This window comes from Mesoplodon mirus, assembly GCF_964341445.2.
Source record: "Mesoplodon mirus genome assembly, chromosome: 11".
NCBI lineage: Eukaryota > Metazoa > Chordata > Mammalia > Artiodactyla > Ziphiidae > Mesoplodon > Mesoplodon mirus.
The window spans coordinates 56639760-56663810 of NC_138987.1; the positions used below are offsets into that span (position 1 = coordinate 56639760).

The 24051-nt window shown below is 37.3% G+C and overlaps 1 protein-coding gene across 4 annotated transcripts in view; it reads left to right on the forward strand.

The window, feature by feature from the left end:
- LARP4 (La ribonucleoprotein 4) overlaps window positions 1-24051 on the forward strand; it is a gene marked incomplete at its 3' end in the record, with an annotated part of 67915 nt that overhangs the window by 38330 nt on the left and 5534 nt on the right. For 2 of the 4 annotated variants that reach the window (XM_082635742.1, XM_082635744.1), the window contains exons 9-15: window positions 12177-12389; window positions 12894-13012; window positions 17104-17316; window positions 17965-18013; window positions 20570-20731; window positions 23579-23703; window positions 23819-23987. In XM_082635742.1, the coding sequence (XP_082491868.1) occupies window positions 12177-12389; window positions 12894-13012; window positions 17104-17316; window positions 17965-18013; window positions 20570-20731; window positions 23579-23703; window positions 23819-23987 (1050 nt within the window). Of the gene's footprint in view, window positions 1-12176; window positions 12390-12893; window positions 13017-17103; window positions 17317-17964; window positions 18014-20569; window positions 20732-23578; window positions 23704-23818; window positions 23988-24051 lie in introns of those variants that run through there. The other 2 variants (XM_082635743.1, XM_082635745.1) reach the window with 2 other exon arrangements.

A 24051-nucleotide genomic window follows, 5' to 3' on the forward strand; every position in this document is an offset into this window, starting at 1 on the left:
CTCTTGGCGGTTACAATTAACATCTTAAATATATAACAACGTCATTTGAATAATACCAGTTTAGTTTCAGTAGTGTACAGATACTCTGCTTCTATACTTCTCTGTCCGTCCCCTTTTATATTCTTACTGTCACAGGTTACATCTTTATATTTGTGCCCATTGGTATCACTTTATATTGTTTTGTTCATTTCTCTTTTGAATCATATAAGGAAAAAAGAGGAGTCACATACCAAAGGTGCAGTCAGCCCTTTGTATTTCTAGGTTCTGCAACCAGTCCCCTGTGATACCAAGGGACAACTGTACAATAATATTTTTAAAATTTACCTATGTAATTACCAGTGTTCTTTGTTTCTTCTTATGGCTTTGATTGTTTGGTGTCTTTTCATTTCACCGTGAACAACTCCCGTTAGCATTTCTTGAAGGGTAGGTGTACTGATTACCTTTTATCATTTTGTTAATACATCTTTTTCCTGATCGCTATTAGATTTGTCCATGGTTTTCATTAGCTTATTGAGTACACTTAAGATAGTTGATTTAACATCTTTGGCCAGTAATCCTAACGTCTGAGCTTCCTCAGGATGGTTTCTATCAAATTTTTTTTTCCTGTGAATGGACCATTGTTTTTTGTTTCTTTGTGTGTTTTGTAATTTTTTTTTGAGAATTAGACATGCCAAGTAGTGTAAAGTGTTAACTCTGGAAATCTGATTCTCCTGCTCCTCATATATTACTGATTTTTTGCTTGTTGAGGGCTATAACTGTTCATTTGTGACTTTTCCAAATTATTTTCGCAAAATATATATTCCTTATTGTTTGTGGTCACTGAAATTTCTGTTCCATCATCTCTGCATTTGGCATGTGACCTGGAAAAGATTTCCATAAATGTCTGGCTCTGAATAGGGTAGTGCTGGTGGCAGAGGATTTTGTCCTTTTAAGTCAGTCACCAGGGGAATCTGCTGCTGTAAAGAGGGCCAGTACTAAAGCAAGCATGGGCACTGATTTCTCAGGAATCCACCAGACCAACCACAATGCACCCTCAATTTTTGGAGAACAAAGTCCCCACTACATGCCTTGGCACCAGCCAGCCACTCCAGGAACACAAGCCACTGAGGGACAGAGATGGTAGCTATTTTTATATACTGCTCACTTAGAAAAGATCAGCAGCCTCTCCTTTTGTCAAGCACTCACCTAGTTGTTATAAGTGTACAAGCACTCTTTCTTGTTTAATTATTGGTGCAGTGGAGGTACCTATGCATAGAGCCTATTCTGCTGTTTTACCACTGTTTTTCTGTTTATATATGCAATTATAACTTTAGGATAATACCCTAGGATTAAATTATCTGTATTGAAGAGTATATCCATTTACTTATTAGGTAGAACCAATTTACACTCTTACAGTATTTTTTTTTTTAATTTAGTTATTTTATTTATTTACTTTTGGCTGCGTTGAGTCTTCATTGCTGCGCGGGGGCTTTCTCCAGTTGCAGTGAGCAGGGGCTGCTCTTGGTTGTGGTGCACAGGCTTCTCATTGTGGTGGCTTCTCTTGTTGCGGAGCACAGGCTCTAGGTGCACGGGCTTCAGTAGTCGTGGCTCGAGGGCTCTAGAGCACAGACTCAGTAGTTGTGGCACATGGGCTTAGTTGCTCCACGGCATGTGGGATCTTCCCGGACCAGGGCTTGAACCCATGTCCCCTGCATTGGCAGGCGGATTCTTAACCACTGTGCCACCAGGGAAGTCCCTACAGTATTTTTTATTTCTTTAAAATTTCCTGTGGTTGATTCTCTGATTTTCCAACTTTTTTTTTTTTTTGGCCACACTACGCATGTGGGATCTTAGTTCCCTGACCAGGGGTTGAACCTGTGTCCCCCGCAGTGGAAACATGGAGTCTTAACCAATGGACTGCCAGGGAAGTCCCCTTGACTATTTTTCTGTAAAGATTTTCTTATTGATTTGTATGAGTTCTTAGAGGAGCTTAATCTTCTTGTCAAATTAACTATTTGTATTGTTATTATGTTTGTGGTATTTGTATGGAAATCCATTTTGTTGTAGCAAGATTACAAGATTGATAAATATTTTTCTTTATGCCTTTGGGTTTGAATCTAGTTTTGCTAGGCCCTCTCTAAGAAAAATTTTCTTTTTTAATCAACATTCTTAAAGTATAGTTTACATACAATAAAATGTACTTATTTGAAGCATACATTTTTATTAGTTTTTGCAAATTTATGCACTGTTGTTTTCTCAGTCAGTCTCCCCTCATCAACATCCAGTGTTGGCAATTATTGTTCTGCTTTCTGCTGCTATAGGTTTGTTTTTTTCTGTAGTTTCATATGAATGAAACCACACAGTATATTCTCTTTTGTACCTGACTTCTTTCACTTGCCATAATTATTTTTAGTAAACTGTATTGTAGCATGTATTGGTAGTACACTCTTTTTTATTGCCAAGTAGTATTCCAGTGTAGGAATATACTAGGCATACCTTGGAGGTATGGAGGGTTCAGTTTGAGACCACTGCAGTAAGGCAAGTCACACGAATTTTTTGGTTTCCCAGTGCATATAAAAGTTACATTTACACTCTACTGGAATCTGTTAAGTGTGCAATAGCATTATGTCAAAAAATGTACATACCTTAATTTAAAAATACTTTATTGCTAAAAAAAAAAAAAAAAAACAGTGGTAATCATCATCCATGTCTTCAACCAGTCGTAATCTTTTTGCTGGTGGGGGATCTTGCCTTGATGTTGATGGCTGCTGATGGATCAGGATGGTGGTGGATGAAGGTGGGGGTGGCCATGGCAGTTTCTTAAAATAGGACAACAGTGAAGTTTGCCATATCAATTTTGTCCTTTCACAAACCATTTCTCTGTAGCACACAGTACTGTTTGATAGCATTTTATCCACAGTAGAACCTCTTTTAAAATTGGAGTCAGTCCTCTCAAGCCCTGCCACTGCCTTAACAACTAAGTTTATGTAATATTCTAAATCCTTTGTTGTCATTTCAACAGTTTTCCCAGCATCTTCATCAGAAGGAAATTCTATCTCAAGAAACCACTTTCTTTCCTCATCTATAAGAAGCAACTCCTCATCTGTTCAAGTTTCATCATGAGATGGTAGCAATTCAGTCCCATCTTCAGGCTCTATCTACTTCTAATTCTAGTTCTCTTGCTGTTTCCACCGCATCTTCAGTTACTTCTTACACTGAAGTCTTGAACTGCTCAGTTATCCATGAAGGTTGGAATCAATTTCTTCTAAACTCCTATTCATGTTGGTATTTTGTCTTCTTTCCATGAATCATGAATGAACTTGATGGCGTCTAGAATGGGTGAATCCATTCCAGAGGTTTTTGATTGACTTTGCCCAGATCCATCATCTGTGGCAGCTACTATATAGCCTACGAAATCTATTTCTTAAATAATAAGACTTGAAAGTCGAAATTACTCCTTGATCCATGGGCTGCAGAATGGAAGCTGTGTTAGCAGGCATGAAAACAACGTGAATCTTAACGTGCATCTCCATTAGAGCTCTTGGGTGACCAGGTGCATTGTCAGTGAGCAGTAATATTTTGAAAGGAGTCTTTTTTTCTGAGCAGTAGGTCTCAATAGTAGGCCTAAAATATTTAGTAAACCATGTGTCAGCAGTTGTGCTATCATCTGAGCTTTGTTGTTTCATTCACAGAACACAGGTAGGGTAGATTTAGTATAATTCTGAAGGGCCAAAGGATTTTTGGAATGGCTAATGAGCATTGGTTTCAGCTTAAAGTCACCAGCTGCATTAGCCCATAACAAGAGAGTCAGCCTGTCCTTTGAAGCTTTGAAGCCTTGAGGCCAGGCACTGGCTTATCCTCTCTAGCTATAAAAGTCCTAGATGGCATCATCTTCCAATATAAAACTTTTGTCTATGTTGAAAATCTTCATTACTTATTTTAGCTAGATCTGCTGAATAATTTGTTGCAGCTTCTACATCAGCACTTGCTGTTTCATCTTGTACTTTGATGTTGTGGAGACGTCTTCCTTCCTTAAACCCCATGAACCAACCTCTGCTACCTTCAGATTTTTCTTCTGCAGCTTCCTCACCTCTCTCAGTGTTCATAGAATTGAAGAGAGTGAGAGTCTTGCTCTGGATTAGGCTTATGCTTAAGGGAATGTTATGACTGGTTTGATCATCTATCCAGATCACTAAAACTTTCCCACATCAGCAATAAGACTGTTTGGCTTTCTTTTTTTTTTTTTTTTTGCGGTATGCGGGCCTCTCACTGCTGTGGCCTCTCCCGTTGTGGAGCACAGGCTCTGGACACGCAGGCTCAGCGGCCATGGCTCACGGGCCCAGCCGCTCTGCGGCATGTGGGATCTTCCCGGACCGGGGCACAAACCCACGTCCCCTGCATCGGCAGGCAGACTCTCAAGCACTGCGCCACCAGGGAATCCCTGTTTGGCTTTCTTATCATTCGTGTGTTCACTGCAGTAGTCCTTCTCATTTCTTTCAAGAACTTTTTCTTTGCATGCACAACTTGGCTTAACTGTTTGGCACAAGAGGCCTGGCTTTCAGCCTGTCTTGACTTTTGACATGCCTTCCTCACTAAGCTTAATCATTTCTAGTTTTTGATTTAAAGTGAGAGATATGTGACTCTTTCTTTCACTTGAATACTTAGAGGCCATTTTAGGGCCAAATTGGCCCAGTTTCAGTATTGTTGTGTCTCCGGGAATAGGGTGGCCCGAGGAGAGAGAGAGAACAGGAGAACTGCCCATTGGTGGAGGAGTCAGAAACACACATCTGTTGATTAAGTTCATTGCCTTATATGGGCATGGTTTGTGGTGTCCCAAAACAATTACATTAGTAACATCAAAGATCACAGATCACCATAACAAAGATAATAATTTTGACAAAGTGAGAAATATTGTGAGAATTACCAAAATGTCATACAGAGACACAAAGTTATTAAACGCTGTTGATATAAAAATATTGGACAGTATTTTGTACACTTGAAACTAATAAAATACAGTGTGGGGACTTCCCTGGTGGCACAGTGGTTAAGAATCCGCCTGCCAGTGCAGGGGACATGGGTTCGAGCCCTGGTCTGGGAAGATCCCACATGCCGTGGAGCAACTAAGCCCATGTGCCACAACTGCTGAGCCTGTGCTCTAGAGCCCGCGAGCCATAACTTCTGAGCCTGCGTGCTGCAACTACTGACGTCCGCGTGCCTAGAGCCTGTGCCCTGCAACAAGAGAAGCCACCACAATGACAAGCCCACGCACTGCAATGAAGAGTAGCTCCCGCTCGCTGCAACTAGAGAAAGCCTGCATGCAGGAACAAAGACTTGATGCAGCCCCCCCAAAAAATAATAATAATAATAAATAAATAAATACATAAAAATTTTTTAAAAAACTGCAGTATTTGGGAAATGCAATAAAATACAGTACACCTGTAGTGTGATCTGATTATCTAGTCACTTGTTCTTAGACATCTTCGTTCTTTCCATACATCTGTTTTAGTTAACTGTCTTTTTAAATCTTTTTTCTATATTTAAAAATTTGGTTGTTAGTCTGATTATTGATTTGTAAGCGTTCTTTATGTATTCTGGTTACAAGTTTTTTGTCACATTTGTATTACAAATATATTTGCCCTAGTTTCTGAATTGCCTTTTGCTTTCTTAACAGTGTATATTAAAGAGTAGACTTTTAATTTTGATGAAGTCTATTTCATCTCCTTTTTCTTTTAGGGTTCATTATTTTTGTCTTCTCTAAAATCAACCCCTCCTAATGTCATGAGTATTTTCTTTCATGATTTCTTCTAGAAGTATTATAGTTTTAGTACTTATATTTACGTCTTATGATCTATATCAAATTACTTTGTGTTTTTTTGGAAGGAAGAGTCAAGATTCTTTTTTTAAAAGAAGTATAGGGCTTCCCTGGTGGCGCAGTGGTTGAGAGTCTGCCTGCCAATGCAGGGGACACAGGATCGTGCTCCGGTCCGGGAGGATCCCACATGCCGCTGAGTGGCTGGGCCCGTGAGCCATGGCCGCTGAGCCTGCGTGTCCAGAGCCTGTGCTCCACAACGGGAGAGGCCACAGCAGTGAGAGGCCCGTGTACTGCAAAAGAAAAAAAAAAAAATAATAATAATAAAAGAAGTATAATACTTGTTCCAGCACCATTTGTTGAAGACTATTCCTTTGTTGACTATTAAAGCATATATATGCTTGGGTCTATTTCTAGACTCTGTTCTTTTCTGTTGATCTGTGTTTATCCTTAAATCAGTTCCCTGCTGTTTTGATTACTGTAGCTTTATAATAAGTTACAAAATCAGATAATATGTAAGTTCTCAAAGTTGTTTTGATTTTCCAAAATTATTTTCGGTATTCCAAGTCATTAACATTTTCATATAAATTTTCAAATCAGTGTGTCGGTTTTACAAAAATACTTGCTGGTATTTTGATTGGGATTGTATTGACTCTATAGATTAATTTGAGAGGATTGCCACCTTATTAATATCGAGTCCTCTAACATGGTATCTCCATTTATCTAGGCTTTTCGTTTCTCTCATTGCTTTGTAGTTTTCAGCGTACGTGTCTTAAACTTATTTTGTTAAATGTATTAACAAGGGAAATGTAATTTTTTTGTGTTTGGGCCTTTTAAATCATTTGTATATTCATTACAGTAATGTATCTACCCTACCTAATACAGAATCTCTTTCCTGAATCCATAAAGCATATTGTATTGAATGTAAACACTCCTTGCAGCATATTAACATGATTTCTTTACTACTTGCTCTTTGATGAAGTAAATTAATTTAATACATATTGATTTCTGCTTTATAGTACAGCATATACAAATACAAAATATAAATATTAGTAATTCTGTTCTTAACCTACGAAAGATTTTTTTTAATGGAGAGTTATTTATTTTAAAATAGTTTAAAATCTGATGTGAAATTAGATTCTGACAATTTTTTTAATAAAATGGCTTTAAATGCTTAAACTCCAATTTAGACCTATCATTTTTCTTAGATTTTATCTATTTTATGTAAGGATGCTTTTGCATTAGTGTTTTCCTCTGAATCATAGTTATTTACGTTTTTCACAAAAATTTAAAATAGTTATAAAAGCTATTATGATACCACAGTGCTATATTTTATTATAATATCTTTGTGCCCAATTAATTGGAAAATTATAGTGTTCATGATTCAAAAATTAATAAAAATCACCCATGATAATTTGGGAGAACTCTCACTCTTGTGCAGTGGACATCCATGGTCAAGGGTCCTTGCAGACTTTGGCCTAGAAATATGCTTGTGAAGGAGTCCAGTGGAACATTTATTGTGTGTGCCAATAAGTCGCTTCACATTTTATCTTGTTTCTCTTGTAAATAAACAAGAACGCTTTTTTTTTTTTTTTTTTTTTTTTTGGCGGTACGCGGGCCTCTCACTGCTGTGGCCTTTCCTGTTGTGGAGCACAGGCTCCGGATGCGCAGGCTCAGCGGCCATGGCTCATGGGCCCAGCCGCTCCACAGCATGTGGAGTCCTCCCGGACTGGGGCATGAACCCATGTCCCCTGCATCGGCAGGTGGACTCTCAACCACTGCGCCACCAGGGAAGCCCAAGAACGCATTTTTTATTTCTCTTCCTCCGTAGATGAATTCTACCTGGTATTAGTTCCTTTCAGGCTAAAGAACTTCCTTTGATGTTATTTAACAGTGCCCACCAGGGATGAATTTTCTTAGTTTTTCCTCATCTAAAGCTGTCTTGTATTTCACACTCATTTTTGATGGGTACAGGATTCTGTACATTGATACATGTACATGGATACAGAATTGTGGGTTGATAGTTTTAATTTTTTTCCTTCTTTTAAGGTTGCATTGTTTTCTGGCTTCTGTTCTTTCTAGTGAGTCATTCTTGTAATATGTGTTGTTTTTCTCTGCCTGCCGCCAAGATATTTTTTGTTTTGTTTTCTCTTTGGTTTTCAGTAGGTTGACTCGTGTGTCTAGCTATGGTTTTCTATTTATACTGCTTGAGGTGTTCTGAACTTACTGTTTGTAAATTGATGTTTTTCACCAAATTGGGGGAATTTCAACCTCTAGTTTTTCAAAAAATTTTCTGCCTCACTTTCTCTCCTTTTGAGACTTCAGTTACACATATGTAGGACTGCTTGATTCACTGCGATTCTGTTTTTCTTCCATCTCTTTCTTCTTCAGATTGGATACTTTCTGTGGACTTGAATTCATCTTCAAGTTGTGTTCTAGCATTTCCATTTTAAACAATATATTCCTTCTCTGCTGAGATTTCCCCTTTTATTCAGTCTTTAAGAACATTATTTCCCTTTTATCCATAGCATATTTATTTGGTTTTAATAGATTAATTAGTAGAGCATGGCTATTCTTGTTTCATCTTAATCCCACCTACTTCCCAATGTCCCCAGGTATTTTGAAGCAAATTTGAAACAATTCATCTGTATGTAAATAAACTAATATTGGTATCTCTAAAAGAAAGGGATTAAAAAAAATAGCCACACTACTCTCACACTTTTTGAAAAATAAACAATAATTTCTTAAACAGGCACTGTTCACATTTTCCCGATTCACATTTTTTCTTTCTCTTTTTTTCTTTTTTAAAATTTATGATTTGGGGAATTGCCTGGTGGTCCAGTGGTTCGGACTCGGCATTCTCACTGCTGGGGCCCCAGGTTCGATCCCTGGTCAGGGAACTAAGATCCCACAAGCTGCGGGCAGTGGCAAAATAATAATAATAAAAAATATAAAATACAATTTATGATTTTGTCCTCTACCTCTTTAGTTTTACTTTTGGAAGTATGTTTTTGAAATCACTGTTATTTGTCTTAAAAAGTTTCTCACATTATACATTTCATTAGCTATGTGTTTTTTTATTGTGTTAAAATACACATGCATAAAGTTTTCCATCTTAACCATTTTAAATTTTAATTTCATTTATCAGTGCCGTAATATTAAACACATTCACATTGTTGTGCAGCCATCACCATCATCCATTCTCATAACTTTTCTTCTTGTAAAATTGAAACTCTGCCTATTAAATAGTAACTCTCTACTTTTCCCTCCTTCAGCCCATACTTTCTTTGATTTTTGACCATTTACCTCATATAAATGGAATCATATAGTATTTGTCTCCTTGTGACTTGCTTATTTCACTTTAATATGGTGTCTTCAAGGTTCATCCATGTAGCATATTGAAGAATTTCCCTCCTTTCTAAGGCTGAATAATCCATTGTATGTATATACAATTTGTTTATCCATTCATCTGTTGATGGACACTTGGGTTTGCTTCCACATTTTAGCTTTTGTGAATAAGGCTGCTATGAACATCAGTATACAGATTTCTCTTCAAGATTCTGCTTTCAATTCTTTTGCATATATACCCAGAAGTGGAATTGCTGGGTCATATGGTAATTCTATTTTTAGTTTTTCGAGGGACCTCCGTACTGTTTTCCACAATGGCTATACCATTTTATATTCCCATCAACAGTGCACAAGGGTTCCAATTTCTCCACATCCTCTCCAACATTTGGCTGTTTTCTGTTTCTTGATAGTAGCTATTTTAATGAATGTGATGTGATATCTCTTTGTGGTTTTAATTGCGTTTCTTCAATGATTAGTGATGTTGAGCATCCCTTCGCCTGCTTATTGGCCATTTATATATCTTCTTTAGAGAAATACCTGTTCAAGTTCTCTGCCCACTTTTGAATTGGCTAGTTATATTCTTCTTTTGTTTTAAAAACGAGCTCTTTTTTTAATAAGTTTTTCTTAATATAAATTTATTTATTTTTGGCTGCGTTGGGTCTTCATTGCTGTGTGTGAAGTTTCTCTAGTTGCAATGAGTGGGGCCTACTCTTCGTTGCAGTGTGCGGGCTTCTCATTACCGTGGTTTCTCTTGTTGTGGTGCATGGGCTTCAGTAGTTGTGGCTCGCGGGCTCTAGAGCACAGGCTCAGTAGCTGTGGTGCACGGGCTTAGTTGTTCCACAGCGTGTGGGATCTTCCAGGACCAGGGCACGAACCCGTGTCCCCTGCATTGGCAGGCGGATTCTTAACCACTGTGCCACCAGGGAAGTCCCAAGTTATAAACTTGAGTGTAGTTTAACACGATCCTCTGACCTCTGTATTTCATGCAAATTGGTAGCTAGATCTAGAGGCTTAATCAGAATTAGGTTTTATTTTGGAGCATCAAAGAGAACAAAAACATGTAGTATATGTCTTTGTGTGTCTCTCTTATACTAGCTGCTGCTGATCATTGACTAAATATATTGATTTGTTAAGGGTTACAAAGTGGTACTATTTCTGTGCTATCTTTTTTCCATTTATTATTTGAAACACTTCCATAAAGAAAAGCTTTCCTTCATCTTCATTACCCTGAGGTACAGCTCATGTATGCAATGTATGATAAATGCTTGGTTCTAGCTTTTACTACCAGTTTTCAAAATAATGTGTTGGTTCCCTGGCAACCTTCAAAAACAACCATTCAGATATTTTTTGGTTTTGAATATTTAAACATATTTGGTGTGTTCATTGTCCTTACTGATGAAGTATGGCCTTTTTGAGTCCTTTTGTAATGGTAATTTTCAATGTTCCTTGCTCTCTAGTGTGACAAGATGTTCCAGGCTCTTGTACATTTTGTGTCAAAAGGCTCTGGAGTTGCCATGTTACTTTTATGGGAAAGTAATGTTTTGCAATCCACTGGTTAGGCACAAGGAGTGCTTCTGGCTAATTGTTTGGTTGTTATTTCTAAGCCTTTTCTTTGAACAGAGCTATTAAATACTTTTTTTTAAATGACGATATATATCATGAGTTTATATCTATGCTTTTGATTTAAATTCAGGCTACATGGTTTTTACTTCTTCAGCTGCCGTCTGCATCTCTTTTCTCCCATGTGAAAATCTCAGATGTCAGTGACCCCAATATAATTTATGATTTGCTATATCCAGAATCACAGACAGAAGTCTCAGAATAACAATACCAATAGTAATATAATTCTGAAAACAAATTAAGACTTTTTTTTGCTGTACTTTGCCTTGTGGTTTGTTTCTAAGGAACATTCATAACAGTTGATTTTTATTATGGTTCAAAGTCATTTAGAGTTTCTCGGTGTTATTCCTCCAGTTGGATACACATTGGTTCATTTTACATTGAACTTTTACAAACTGATTTTTTAAAATTTTATTCAATATGTCATGGCTTAAAAGTAAAATATCTAAAACAGTATATTAAATTCATATTCACATATCTGTGTGTGTGAATGCAAGTATATCTTCATATCCACATCTAACTTATCTAAACAACACCTTACTATACATACCTTTCTCCTTGCCTTGCCTCTTTTTTTTTTTTAATAGTATTTTCTGGAAATCACTCCATTATAATATTTAGAGCAGTTCCTTGGGTTTCTTTCTTTTTTTTTTCTTTTCTTACATCTGATAATTGTGTGGATATACCATGTTGTTTTCAATCATTGATGGACTGTTGGGTTGTTTCGTGTGTGTGAGCCTGTGTTTGGGGAGAGATGTGGGTCTGAGCCCCTCACCCCCCACGCCCCCCCCCCCACTTCCTATCATAGTAAGTCAGTGAATAGCCCTATGCATCATTTTTTTAAAAGCCTCTTTTTGGTCTGTGTATATGCGGTAAAGTTTCCTAGAAGTGGGGTTGATAAGAATATAATATGCATATGTAATATTTTAGAAGACATTGCTGAATTTTCCTTTTTAGGGGTTATGTTGTTTTGAATGCCCATCATCAATGTATCAGAGTACCTGTTTTGCCACAGCCTTATCAATAGAGTATGTTGTCAAATTTTTAGACTTTTTCCAACTTTATAAGTGAGAAATGTTAATTCCATTTTAATTGCATTTCTCTTATGAGCAAGATCTAGCATCTTTTCATATAAGAGCCATTTGCCTTTCTTTTTCCCCCTTGCTTGTGATAAGTTGCAGTTAGTTTTAATATTTTGACTTCCGCGGTTTTACTTTGTTTATTGTATTAATTGTATTTGCCGTGTAAAAGTTTTTAAAAGTACAGCTATCAATCATTTCCTTTTCTTTTGCTCTACTAACTCTATAGTACATGGAAATAATGTCATGGAAAATATGTTCCAAATGCAAATTAAATATATTTGTGAAAATATATACTTTATCCCTTGTGATTATATCCTTTGTGTTCTTCTTGCTTCTAGGCAAGGATAAAAGCCATCAATACGTTTTTTGCTAAGAATGGTTATCGATTAATGGATTCTAGTATGTATAGTCCGCCCATTCAAACTCAAGCACAGTATGCCTCACCGGTCTTTATGCAGCCTGTATATAATCCTCACCAACAGTACTCTGTTTATAGTATTGTGCCTCAGTCTTGGTCTCCAAATCCCACACCTTACTTTGAAACACCACTGGTAAGTGAGATTCTTACAGAATAATACAATTTTTTCACTGAAGCTGAAATTTGAAGAAATCAGCTAGAATTAGAGTTCATGTTTTATTTTGTTTTGTGTTGATATTGATTACTTTCTGGCTTTGAAATGGTGATAAGGATATTTAATCCCCCATATCAAATATATGCATATGACTAATAAGAGTTGAGCTATTGGTTTCTATCATTTTATTCTTTAAATGTTGCTGGGTAAATTAATAGACTGGAAAAATCCTGAATGATTTTAAATGATTTTAGTTTTGTGAAACTTTCAGACAGAAATATTCTTTATTAAGTGTTGAACCAGTTATTCCTTGTTCTGTAATTCAAGTGATAACTTGGAGTGAGTATTGCAAATGTTTAAAATTCTTTTTGGCTTATCAAAGAAATTGATGCTAGGTTAGTTCATTAGAAGTTTCTTATGACCTTCACACCAGATTTTTGTCTTTACTATGAATAGCTTTTAAACATTAAAATTTTCTTTTAGGCTCCTTTTCCCAATGGTAGTTTTGTGAATGGCTTTAATTCACCAGGATCTTATAAAACAAATGCTGCTGCTGCTGCTGCTGCTGCTGTGAATGTGGGTCGACCATTCCAGAAAAATCGGTAAGATAAAAAACGATAGCTGGAATATATTTATTTATTTATTTTATTTATTTTATTTTGGGCTGTGTTGGGTCTTCAGTTGCTGTGCGCAGGCTTTCTCTAGTTGCGGTGAATGGGGACTACTCTTTGTTGTGGTGCACAGGCTTCTCATTGGATGGCTTCTCTCGTTGCAGAGCACACGGGCTCTAGGCGCGCGGGCTTTAGTAGTTGTGGCACTCGGGCTCAGTACTTGTGGAGCACAGGCTTAGCTGCTCCGCAGCACGTGGGATCTTCCTGGACCAGGGCACGAACCTGTGTCTCCTGCATTGGCAGGTGGATTCTTTTTTTTTTTTTTTTTTTTTTTTTTTTTTTTTTTTTTTTTTTTGCGGTATGCGGGCCTCTCACTGCTGTGGCCTCTCCCGTTGCGGAGCACAGGCTCCGGACGCACAGGCCCAGCGGCCATGGCTCACGGGCCCAGCCGCTCCGCGGCATATGGGATCCTCCCAGACCGGGGCACGAACCCGTATCCCCTGCATCGGCAGGCGGACTCTCAACCACTGCGCCACCAGGGAGGCCCTGGCAGGTGGATTCTTAACCACTGCGCCACCAGGGAAGCCATGTACTCACTTTAACTGACACAATTGGTTAAAGCATTTGAATATCTTTTTTTTTTTTTTTGTCCCTGCCTTCTGGCCTGTAGGATCTTAGTTCCCTGACTAAGTTCCCCAGATCAAACCCTGGGCCCACAGCAGTGAAAGCACCAAGTCCTAACCACTCGACTGCAAAGGGATTCCCTGAAGATCATTTTTAAGTGTTCAGAAAATTTTACTACATATACACATTCTTAATTGCTTTATGAAGTTTCTAGTGAGAACTCTTCATATTGTAAGAATGAAGGATTCTTTATAAACGAAAGATTACTTGTGCTCTTGTAGATGACCCTTAGTTTGGTGATGCAGTAATAACAGCAAAATTCAAGTATTGCTAGGACATACGAGTAGAAGTACAGTGAGCTTTAAAAACACACACTGTCCTCTAACCTCCATCCTGTTGTTCCAAAAAGATTATTTAATTTCCATGTGCACACAGAGACAGTGACATTTAAATCTGGAAAGACCTTTGTTGTGATGTAGTTTTAATTTATTTTACAGATGAATTGAAGAAAGTGAAAGTTGAAGAGGATGAATATCTTGCTAGGGTTACATGGCTTTTTATCATCAGCAGACCTGAGATTAGCACATTTTCTTTTCTTCTACTATAGCTAGTAAAGTTTTTTTCTTAAAAATAATTGAGTTAATGGGCTTCCCTGGTGGCACAGTGGTTGAGAGTCCGCCTGTTGATGCAGGGGACACGGGTTCGTGCCCCAGTCCGGGAAGATCCTACATGACGTGGAGAGGCTGGGCCCGTGAGCCATGGCCGCTGAGCCTGCACGGCCTGAGTCTGTGCTCCGCAACGGGAGAGGCCACAACAGTGAGAGGCCTGCGAACCCAAAAAATAATAATAATAATAACTGAGTTAATACAAATGACAGTTTATAACTTCCCTTGTGAGGAGATAACAGATTTCTTATGATTAGAAATAGTAGCTTTATAAAAATATGTATCTGTTGATTTCACATTTCTTTGAAGAGGTGAATTTTGCTTTAAACAGTTATGTGAAGTAGACGTCTTGGTTATAAGAGACTAAAAAGAATTTTTAATAACAACAAAAAGTATTGGGGTTTGCAGATGCTTGACTTAAAAATACATTAAGTGGGCTTATGGTATTCCTTTATTGTCACTTGAAAGCACTGTGCTTTCAGGAGGTAAAAAAAGAGGTGAAAATACAATAAGAAAGCCAAGAATGACAGTCAAGTCATTCTTGCTTTTTTAAAAAAATATATTGATTTATTTATTTGGTTGGTTGGATGGATGGATGGACGAACGGACAGACCCGGTCTTAGTTTTGGGAGGTGGGCTCCTTGGTTGCAGGAGGTGGGCGCCTTAGTTGCAGCATGCATGTGGGATCCAGTTCCCTGAGGAGGTATCGATCCTAAACCCCCTGCATTGGGAGCACGGGGTCTTAACCACTGTGCCACCAGGGAAGTCCCAAGTCATTCTTGCTTATAAGGAGATATATCTGTGGTTTTGAAGATACAGGATAGGTTTAGTATAATTTTGCTTGTTATTCAAAACTACTTGTGTGCAATTTTTTGCGTTTGTTTGACCAATACAGGTTGTTGCTAATTTTTAGTCACAGAAATAATACACGAATACTTCCTTATAAAAATGCAGATATTGCAGATGAACTAGAGCCTTTTGACCACCAACCCAAATCCTTGCTTCCTTCTTACTTCTAAGAAGTGACCACTGCCAGGCCTTTATTTTTATTTATTTAAGTTATCAGTCAAGGAGCAGTTTATTACATTAACCTTGTAACAGCCCAGTGATGATCACTAGACCTACTTAGAGAGAATAGGACTAACTTTCAGAAGTCTGGGCAATTTTCTACCTTTCATACTTCATCTTTCTGTCACTTTCCTTCTTCCTTTACATCTTTTATCACTTCTTTCTTTCATCATCCTTTTTTCTTTTGTCAAGACTGCGATTGTAAGTCCCTCTCTGTGAAGGGTAAGATTATGAGATCTGAGGGCTGTTAAACCTAATAACTTGTCTACTGGGTGTATTGAAATGCAATGAGAAAATTTCAGTGAGTGATAGTTTCTGAACAGGTACATAAACAGCAATATCTACCTCATGAGGTCATTTTCAGATATGATGGATAATGTAAATTAGTTTGTGTTAGTTGACATACTGTAAATTTCATTGCTATTCAGAAACTATTTTGTAACGTATAAGTAATTATCTGGAAAAGTATTGTATATGAGACTTAGCGCAACATTATAGCTTAATTTTTATGTTTAAGTTTTAGTAGTAGTAATCTAATTTGTTATACTCTCTAAGGAGTTAGTAGGATAGCTGGAGATGCTATTGGAATTAATGTTTAATTGTTCATAATTATGAGGTTTTAAATCCCTATTTAAAGAACCGGGAATTTACAGTGTGTTATTAACATTATAAATTTGTGACTATGAAAATAGACTGTAAAAAAAATGGAGTATATAAACTGCAAGCAAGGGGCTAAATAGAAATCTAATACTTCCTTTTTAAATCTCCTGTAGAGCCAGGGTCCTCAGTTGCTTGGGCTTACTTTAGATGTTTTCACTATTGATTAAACTGCATCCTCTCTCCTTTACCCTACCCTAGCTTCATCTGCTTACAAATTGTTAAGAGAGTTGGGTACTTATACCCATCATCCAAGATAAAAGCTACTTTTGTTAGATGTAGGTGTTTTTTGTTTTTGTTTTGTTTTGCTTTGTTTGTCTTTGGTTTGGTTTGGTTTTTTGTTTTTTACCAGATTCCATACCTTAATTCATGAAGTCATGCCAGGCTATTAGTTGTGTTATATTTTCCTAGTTTTTTGGTCTCACATCTTTGTTGGATCTTTGAACAACTGATTTCATTTGGAGAGGGATGCTTAGTAGGAAGCTGGGATTTTAATATATTCCACTGTTCCTTACTTTTTAAAAAAATTATCCGTCCCCTAAAGAGTTTTTTTAGACTTTTCCCCCAATTCCCCCATATGAAAATTTAATACTAAAGATCATTGTATATCTATTTATGTAATGTATGCCAATTCTTACTCCCTTTGGGGATATTGTTGCCCCATTGAGAATGTATGGCATAGTCTCAATAAGCTTCCAGTCTGGCTGATTTAGATGTGTCAGAACTGCAGTTCGTGTTAAAGAAATTAGCTAAAATCCTAGTTATATCCTAAATTTGGGGGTAGAAGTAGGCTTATCTTGAAGAACTTTGGATATCACCTCTCAAATCTCTCCAAACAGCTTTTTTTTAATGTAAAAATTCTTTGCCTTTTAAAAATAATACGTCTGAGACATTAAAGGGTTTACATTTTTACAACACAATGCTTCTGTGTCCAACCCAGTTTATGGAAAATCAGAATACAGCAGAAGACAATTTTTAACTTGGCCTGTTAAGAGTTTCTACCATTAAGAGAAAATATTTTCTGTTTTAATTTATCCTTTCACATATATGGTCTTATATTTCTTATAGTGTGAAGCCTCATTTTAGGTCAAGTGGTTCAGAACACTCAACAGAGGGCTCTGTGTCATTGGGGGATGGACCATTGAACAGATCTGGTTCAAGGAACTTTCCAACTGAACGACATAACCCTACAGTAACAGGGCACCAGGAGCAAAGCTACCTTCCAAAAGAGACTCCCACTTTGCAGATGGAACAGAATGGGGACTATGGTAGGGGCGGCAGGTAAGGAAATATGGTAATAAATATGGAAATAAGGTATATGAAAATTCTTTAATCATAATATGAATGTTTGAAGACCATGATCTAGTGATTTTTAAATTTAATTATTGGCATATAGTTATGCTAAATAAATACTTTATTCATGTAATATGTGTTACTAGTTTTTCATAATTAAGAAATTCAGAATGCCCATATAGCTCTGAGTCAGAGGTTTATAAAAGTTATTCCGAAGTTCTTTACAGTTCACTAAGGAAAGATTAGCTTAGAAAGATAAGATTCCATCTGCATCATAGTTTTAATTTCTAGGAACATCTAAACTGTGGGAATGGGGTTATATGTTATCTACCCTTCCTAAACAAAACAAAACAAAATGAACCCTAATATGCTTCTGATTTGGAGGGAGCACTGCTAATAAAAATGGGCCCAGCTTACTTAGTGGTGGTGGTGGTAGTAGGTGAAGTTTTTGGTAGATTAGCTCAGGATCTCTTCAGAAGAAAATATATCTTTTAATAATAAAGGAGATTTACGAAGTATAGATACTTAAAATAGAAGTTCACCCATCTTTGATGGAATGTATACATTTGAAGAAACTTATGAGTTGTCCCTCCCACCTGCTTCCCCACCCCCACTCCCTTTTGTCATTGTTAAAAGGAGAACTCTCTTCAGAGGTCGAAGACGTCGGGAAGATGAAAGGATCCCAGTAAGTTTTTTTTTTTTTTTTAACCTTTAATTACATATGTTCGATTTTCTTTTTTCTTCTTCTGTGATTTACTATGGCGTTGACTTCTGGTGTATCTTTCCGGGTTTTTGTTTTATTCATTATAATATTGATTATAATTAGAGCCCGTTCTTGACCCTGAAATATCCACCATCACCACTACCCCTCACCCTTAAAGCACACATATAGTTAGAGCTTTGACCTGTGTTGCTCACTTTAAAAAAAAATTACTTGAATACCTAATCTGTTCACATGGTTTAAAATAAAATATATGAAAATATTCCATGGAAAGTTTAATTATTGCTTTATTAATGGAAATTTAAAGAGTTTCAATCTTTTGATTTTACAATGCTGTCACAAACAGTGCAATGATAACCTCATATAACCATCACTTCCTATGTGTGCAGTAGTATCTGAAGGAGAATCCCTAGAAGTGGGATTTCTGAGTCACAATTCAGTAAGTTGCTGCCTAATGGCTTTCTATAGGGGTTGTGCTGATTTTCACCCTGTGAAAAAGAGTTTCTGTTTATCCATAAGCCTTACAAAGTATATGATTTTTTGCCAGTCTGGTAGCATATGTGATTCACTTTTACAGCTCTGTTGGATGGTGTTGGAAACTGTTATACTACTTATTAATTGTTACTTGGGGGCAGTTTTCTACCTAGTGCTGATTCTTATATTTGCCAATCCTGTAAAACCACTTTGAGATTTAAAAAAAAATTTTTATAGTTCTAGGCAGGTTCTTATTTGAATCCTCACTTACCTAGCTTCAAATTATTCATATTTTTTGTGTGTGTGTGGTTTGTTCATGGTGAATGTTTGCCATTTCTTAACTGTGGTCAAAAGGAGTTGAGGAATAAAAATAGTATAGGAAGACATGGAGGTCTGAAGAAAACCCTGCCTGTAATTTACATCTATATCATAAATGTGAAATATAATACTTACTTTACATGTATAAGTAGTGAATTATATACATATATAATAGTATACTATATAGTGTACATATAATAAACATATAAGTATACAGATATCACATGTTTAAGCAGTGAAAAGGTACAAATTTTCAAAGAAGAAAAATATTGCATTATAACACAAAGAATAGTCCTTGGGGCAAACTGTGAACCTTTTAAAAGTGTTAGTTTTTCATTTATAGCTTTCTATACCATGGCAGCCTTGAGACTTTAGGCAACACCTTTTTTAGGATACCATTGTAGCAGTCTATGTGAATCCTCATGTGGCCCTGAACAATTGAGGAGAGGAGAGATTAGGTTAGAGGTCTGTTTAATATGTTGAAAATACCTGGATTGAGGACTGAAGATTAGGACTGAAGAAACAGGAGACCAGCATGCTTCTTAGTACAAAGGGCAGGGTGGGGGTACCCTTGTGCAGTAAGGAGATCTTAGCTAGAGGTACAGTTTAGGATTTGTAAGCTTACATGTAGTAATTAAAGTTACAAGAGTAGATGAGATCATGCAGGGGACTCTCAGTAGAGTAAGTGATTTTAAAAAGGGCCGAGAATGGAACTTGAGGAACATAGTAGCTGTGGGGCTGAAAAATGTGATTATTCATTTTGTTGTTTGAAGTATCCAAGAGAAATCCAAGTGGAGATAGCTAATAGGCAAATTGATATCTGGGTTTCAGGCAAAGATCTGGTCTGAAAATATTTAAAGTGTACAACCTAGTGATTTTTAGTAAATTTTCAGAGCTGTGCAGCCAAAAATTCACCAAAAAGTGAAAAAGATTGTTTTAAGAGTTGTTTGCATGTAGGTAGTAGTTGAAGCTGTGGATAGCGGATATCACACAGGGAGAGTATGGAAAGGGAGAAAGAGTGGCAATCATATAGAAACCAAAACCATCCAAAGAGGTGGTCAGGGGGAGAAGAGCACATGCTTGTCAGATCTGAGAATGAAGGGAAAGAGGTATCAGAAGCTAATGGAAGAATGAGCTCCCACAGGAAAGAATGTTTACCATGCCAAATGCTAGAGTGAGGTCAGAAAAAAAAGTCTGTCAGATTTTGCATTGTGGAAGAAGGCACTGGTGACTTGTCAAAGCAATTTTAGTGGTGTGGTGAGGGAGAAGAAGATACAAGGGAGAGGCTTGTCAGAGGGTATAGAGAGTGGTAGGTGGAGGAGAAAGATGAAAAGAATTTCAAGGAAGGATATTGTTTTCCCTTGAGACTATAGAAGAAGAAAAGATGATGGCAAATTTAGATAGTGTAGGGGTTCTTGTGTTTATTTTTGTTACGGAAGAGGGTATAGCAAATTTAGAAAGCAAAGAATAGTGGAGATTGATTAGAAGGTTTAAAGAGTGTGGCAGAGTTTGCAAAAGAGCCAAGAGAAGGAGCTGACTAAAGATAGGTCGGATTGATCAATACTAACGAGAACTCAACTAAAATGAGAATCCAAGAATTTATAGGGGAACAGCTCTCTTCATTAGGTGGAGTTTGGTTTGTTTGTTTCTTAGAGCTTTCAGCTTCTGTGGTACAGGATTAGAGAATGAGATGAGCATGTAACCTGTTTTTTGATTTGTGTCTTTTAGAGACCTCATCCTTCAACAGCTGAAGCAAAGGCTCCAACACCAAAGTTTGACTTATTAGCCTCAAATTTTCCTCCTTTACCTGGAAGTTCATCAAGAACGCCAGGTGAACTTGTTTTGGAGAGTAGGATGTCTGATGTTGTTAAAGGTGTCTGCAAAGAAAAGGTAAACACTGAAGCATCCAATCTTTATTTTATGGGACCAATCTTTTGCCTTTGTTTTAAGGGTTATTTAAAGTTTTATTTGCACTCAATGCTTATTTCTATCATAGTGTTTATTCATGGGGTTTTTAGCATACTCTGAGTATTATGCAAAGATTTGTGATAAAGCTACACAAGGTCAATAAAATGTTTCTTCACCTTTGCCTGTCTTTGTATCAGTCAACCCAGCTTGGTAGAACTAATTTATGAAAGCTGAATGGAAAGTGTCATTTCCACTTAAGTGCATATATCGATAATTAAGTGATAACGTGAATGAATTCTAAGCTACTCTGGTAAACTCAGTCTTCCAAATAAATGGAGAGTTGATGTCAAAAGGTTGGGGATAACCTATCCTACAATGTCTTTTTGAGTGTAGACCTCTTTATATGCTAAATCCTTATGCCCCACAAATTTTTCTCATTTTCTACCTTTTGTTTCTAATTCAGCTTCATTTTTAAGAGTACATGTACATAGTATATCTAGGCTTATAATGAAAAATAGTAGTCCCCTGCTACCACTTTCAACTCTAGCTTTTTCTCCTGACATTTATCCCTGTATATCTAATTAACATGTTTATACTGCTCCTTCTTAGATTTTTCAGTTATAGACGTTGTCTATTAACTTTACATTCTAGAAGCTAAGGGTTTAGCTCTCTTAAACCAATATACTTTTCTCATCCTCTCAGTATATTGTACTTCATCATATCTATGCTGCCATCAATTACAAGATGCCCCATTATTTTGGTATCACTAAGAAAGTAAAAGACACTGCCAGTTAGACTAGGTCGCGCCATCATTTGTATGTCACATCTCAATATTGCATCATTTTTTCCATAACTGAGGCTTATAGTATATTGTTATTATGTCTCCTTTCTTATACTCTGCACAGCTGTGTTCCTGGAACTTCACGGTCATCCTGGGAATTTTCTTTACTCTTTTTGGTGTATCCCTTCTTTTTCTTACTCTTGTTTGACTTTCCCAAATTATGGTGGGTCACATCTTCCCAGGCTTCCTGTATAAGGTTTTTAGTATAAATTTCTTGAGATCTTGCATTCTGAAATGTTCTTCTGTTCTCACACTTGATCAGTAGCTTATCTCTGTAGAATTCTCTATTAGAAATCATTTTCCCTCAGAATTTTGAAGGTATTTCACTGTCTTCCCTTGTTAAAAAAAATTATGCAATGTTGTAATTGTTTCACCACTTCTAAGATAGACCTTTATTAAAAAAAAGATATTATTATTACATTTTCCCCATGAAAGTCAGGCTGTCTTATAATTTAAAAACTATTGTAGGGCTTCCCTGCTGGCACAGTGGTTGAGAGTCCGCCTGCCGATGCAGGGGACATGGGTTTGTGCCCCGGTCCGGGAAGATCCCACATGCCGCAGAGCGGCTGGGCCCGTGAGCCATGGCCGCTGGGCCTGCGTGTCTGGAGCCTGTGCTCCGCAACGGGAGAGGCCACAACAGTGAGAGGCCCGCGTACAGCAAAAAAACAAACAAACAAAAACTATTGTAGTTTTAGTGGCAGTGTTTTTTCTTAGTATATAAAATAATGGTGTGTTTTAAAGTTGATGGCTTCTCAGATTTGGTGAGGTATGATACACAGACACATTTATTTATTTGCTTGTTTGTTTGTTTGTTTATGGCTGCATTGGGTCTTTGTTGCTGCGCACAGGCTTCCACTAGTTGCGGCGAGCAGGGGCTATTCATTGCGGTGCGCAGCCTTCTTATCGTAGTGGCTTCTCTTGTTGCGGAGCATGGGCTCTAGGCACGCAGGCTCAGTAGTTGTGGCTCACGTGCTCTAGAGCACAGGCTCAGTAGTTGTGGTGCACGGGCTTAGTTGCTCCACAGTATGTGGGATCTTCCCGGACCGGGGCACGAACCCGCGTCCCCTACATCGGCAAGCGGACTCTCAACCACTGCGCCACCAGGGAAGCCCTAGGGCTCTTTCTTGATATTTGTTCTTTACTTGTGGTAAAATGCACTTAACATAAAATTTATCATCTTAACCATGTTAAGCGTGTACAGTTCAGTAGTGTTAAATGCATTCACATTGTTGTGCAACCAGTCTCCAGAACTGTTTTTATCTTGCAAAACTAAAATGGTTTACCCATTAAATAGCAGCTCACATTCCCCCACTTCTCTCAGCCCCTGGCAACCACCATTCTGCTTTGTCTCTGAATTTGACTACTCTAGGTATCTCATATAAGTGGAATCAAACAGTATTTGTCTTTTTGTGACTGGCTTATTTCACTTAGCATAATGTCCTCAAGGGTCATTCTTTGTCGTAGTGTGTATCAGTACTTCATTCCTTTCATTGTGCAATAATATTCCATTGGATAGTTATACCACATTTTGTTTATCCACTCACCAGCTGAATATTTAGCTTGTTCTCACTTTTTGGCTATTATGAATAATGCTACTGTGAACATTTGTGTATAAGTTTTTGTATAGACTTGTTTCCTCTTGGGTTTATAACTGAGCAGAATTGCTGGGTCATATAGTAACTCTATATTTAACTTTTTGAGGAGCTGCCAGACTGTTTTACAAAGTGGCTGCATCATTTTACATTTCCACTCTCAATGTATGAGAGTCCCAATATCTACATACCATCACTAACATTCATTATTGTCTGTCTTACTGATTATAGCTATCCTAGTGAGTGTGAAATGGTTTCTCATTGTGGGTTTGATTTGCATTTCCCTAATGGACAGTTATGTTGAGCTTTTCATGCATGTGCTTATTGGCCATTTGTTTATCTTCTTTGGAGAAGTATCTATATAAGTTCAATTTTGAAATATGTTTCCACTTTAAGGATAAGGAAGAGCTGAGAGTTAGTTGCCCAGTGACTGCAGAGGATGAACAGACAGACTGCACCTCTACCCAGCAACTCAGTATGAGCACCAGTCCTCCATGTACAGCTGAGCTTTCTGCATTAAGGTACAATTTCAAAGTAGATGATCTTTCACATTAAGATTACTTTTTCTTCTGATCATTTCTCAGGTGTTTCTTTGTGCTCTATACTAAGCCTAATGTCAAGTTCTTTTTTCCTTAGCACAACTCAGCAAGAAAAGGATCTAATAGAGGATTCTACTGTTCAGAAAGATGTTCCCAACCAGACAACTATACCAGTTTCTTCCCCGAGTACTGCAAAGCCATCGAGAACAAATACTGCTTCACCGTGTAATAGTAACATAAGTGCAGCTGTAGCTGTGGCCCTACAGGTAACTTGATGAATTTAGTTTAGTGAGAATAAAACAATAGGTTAAATAATGAGAAATTTTATTT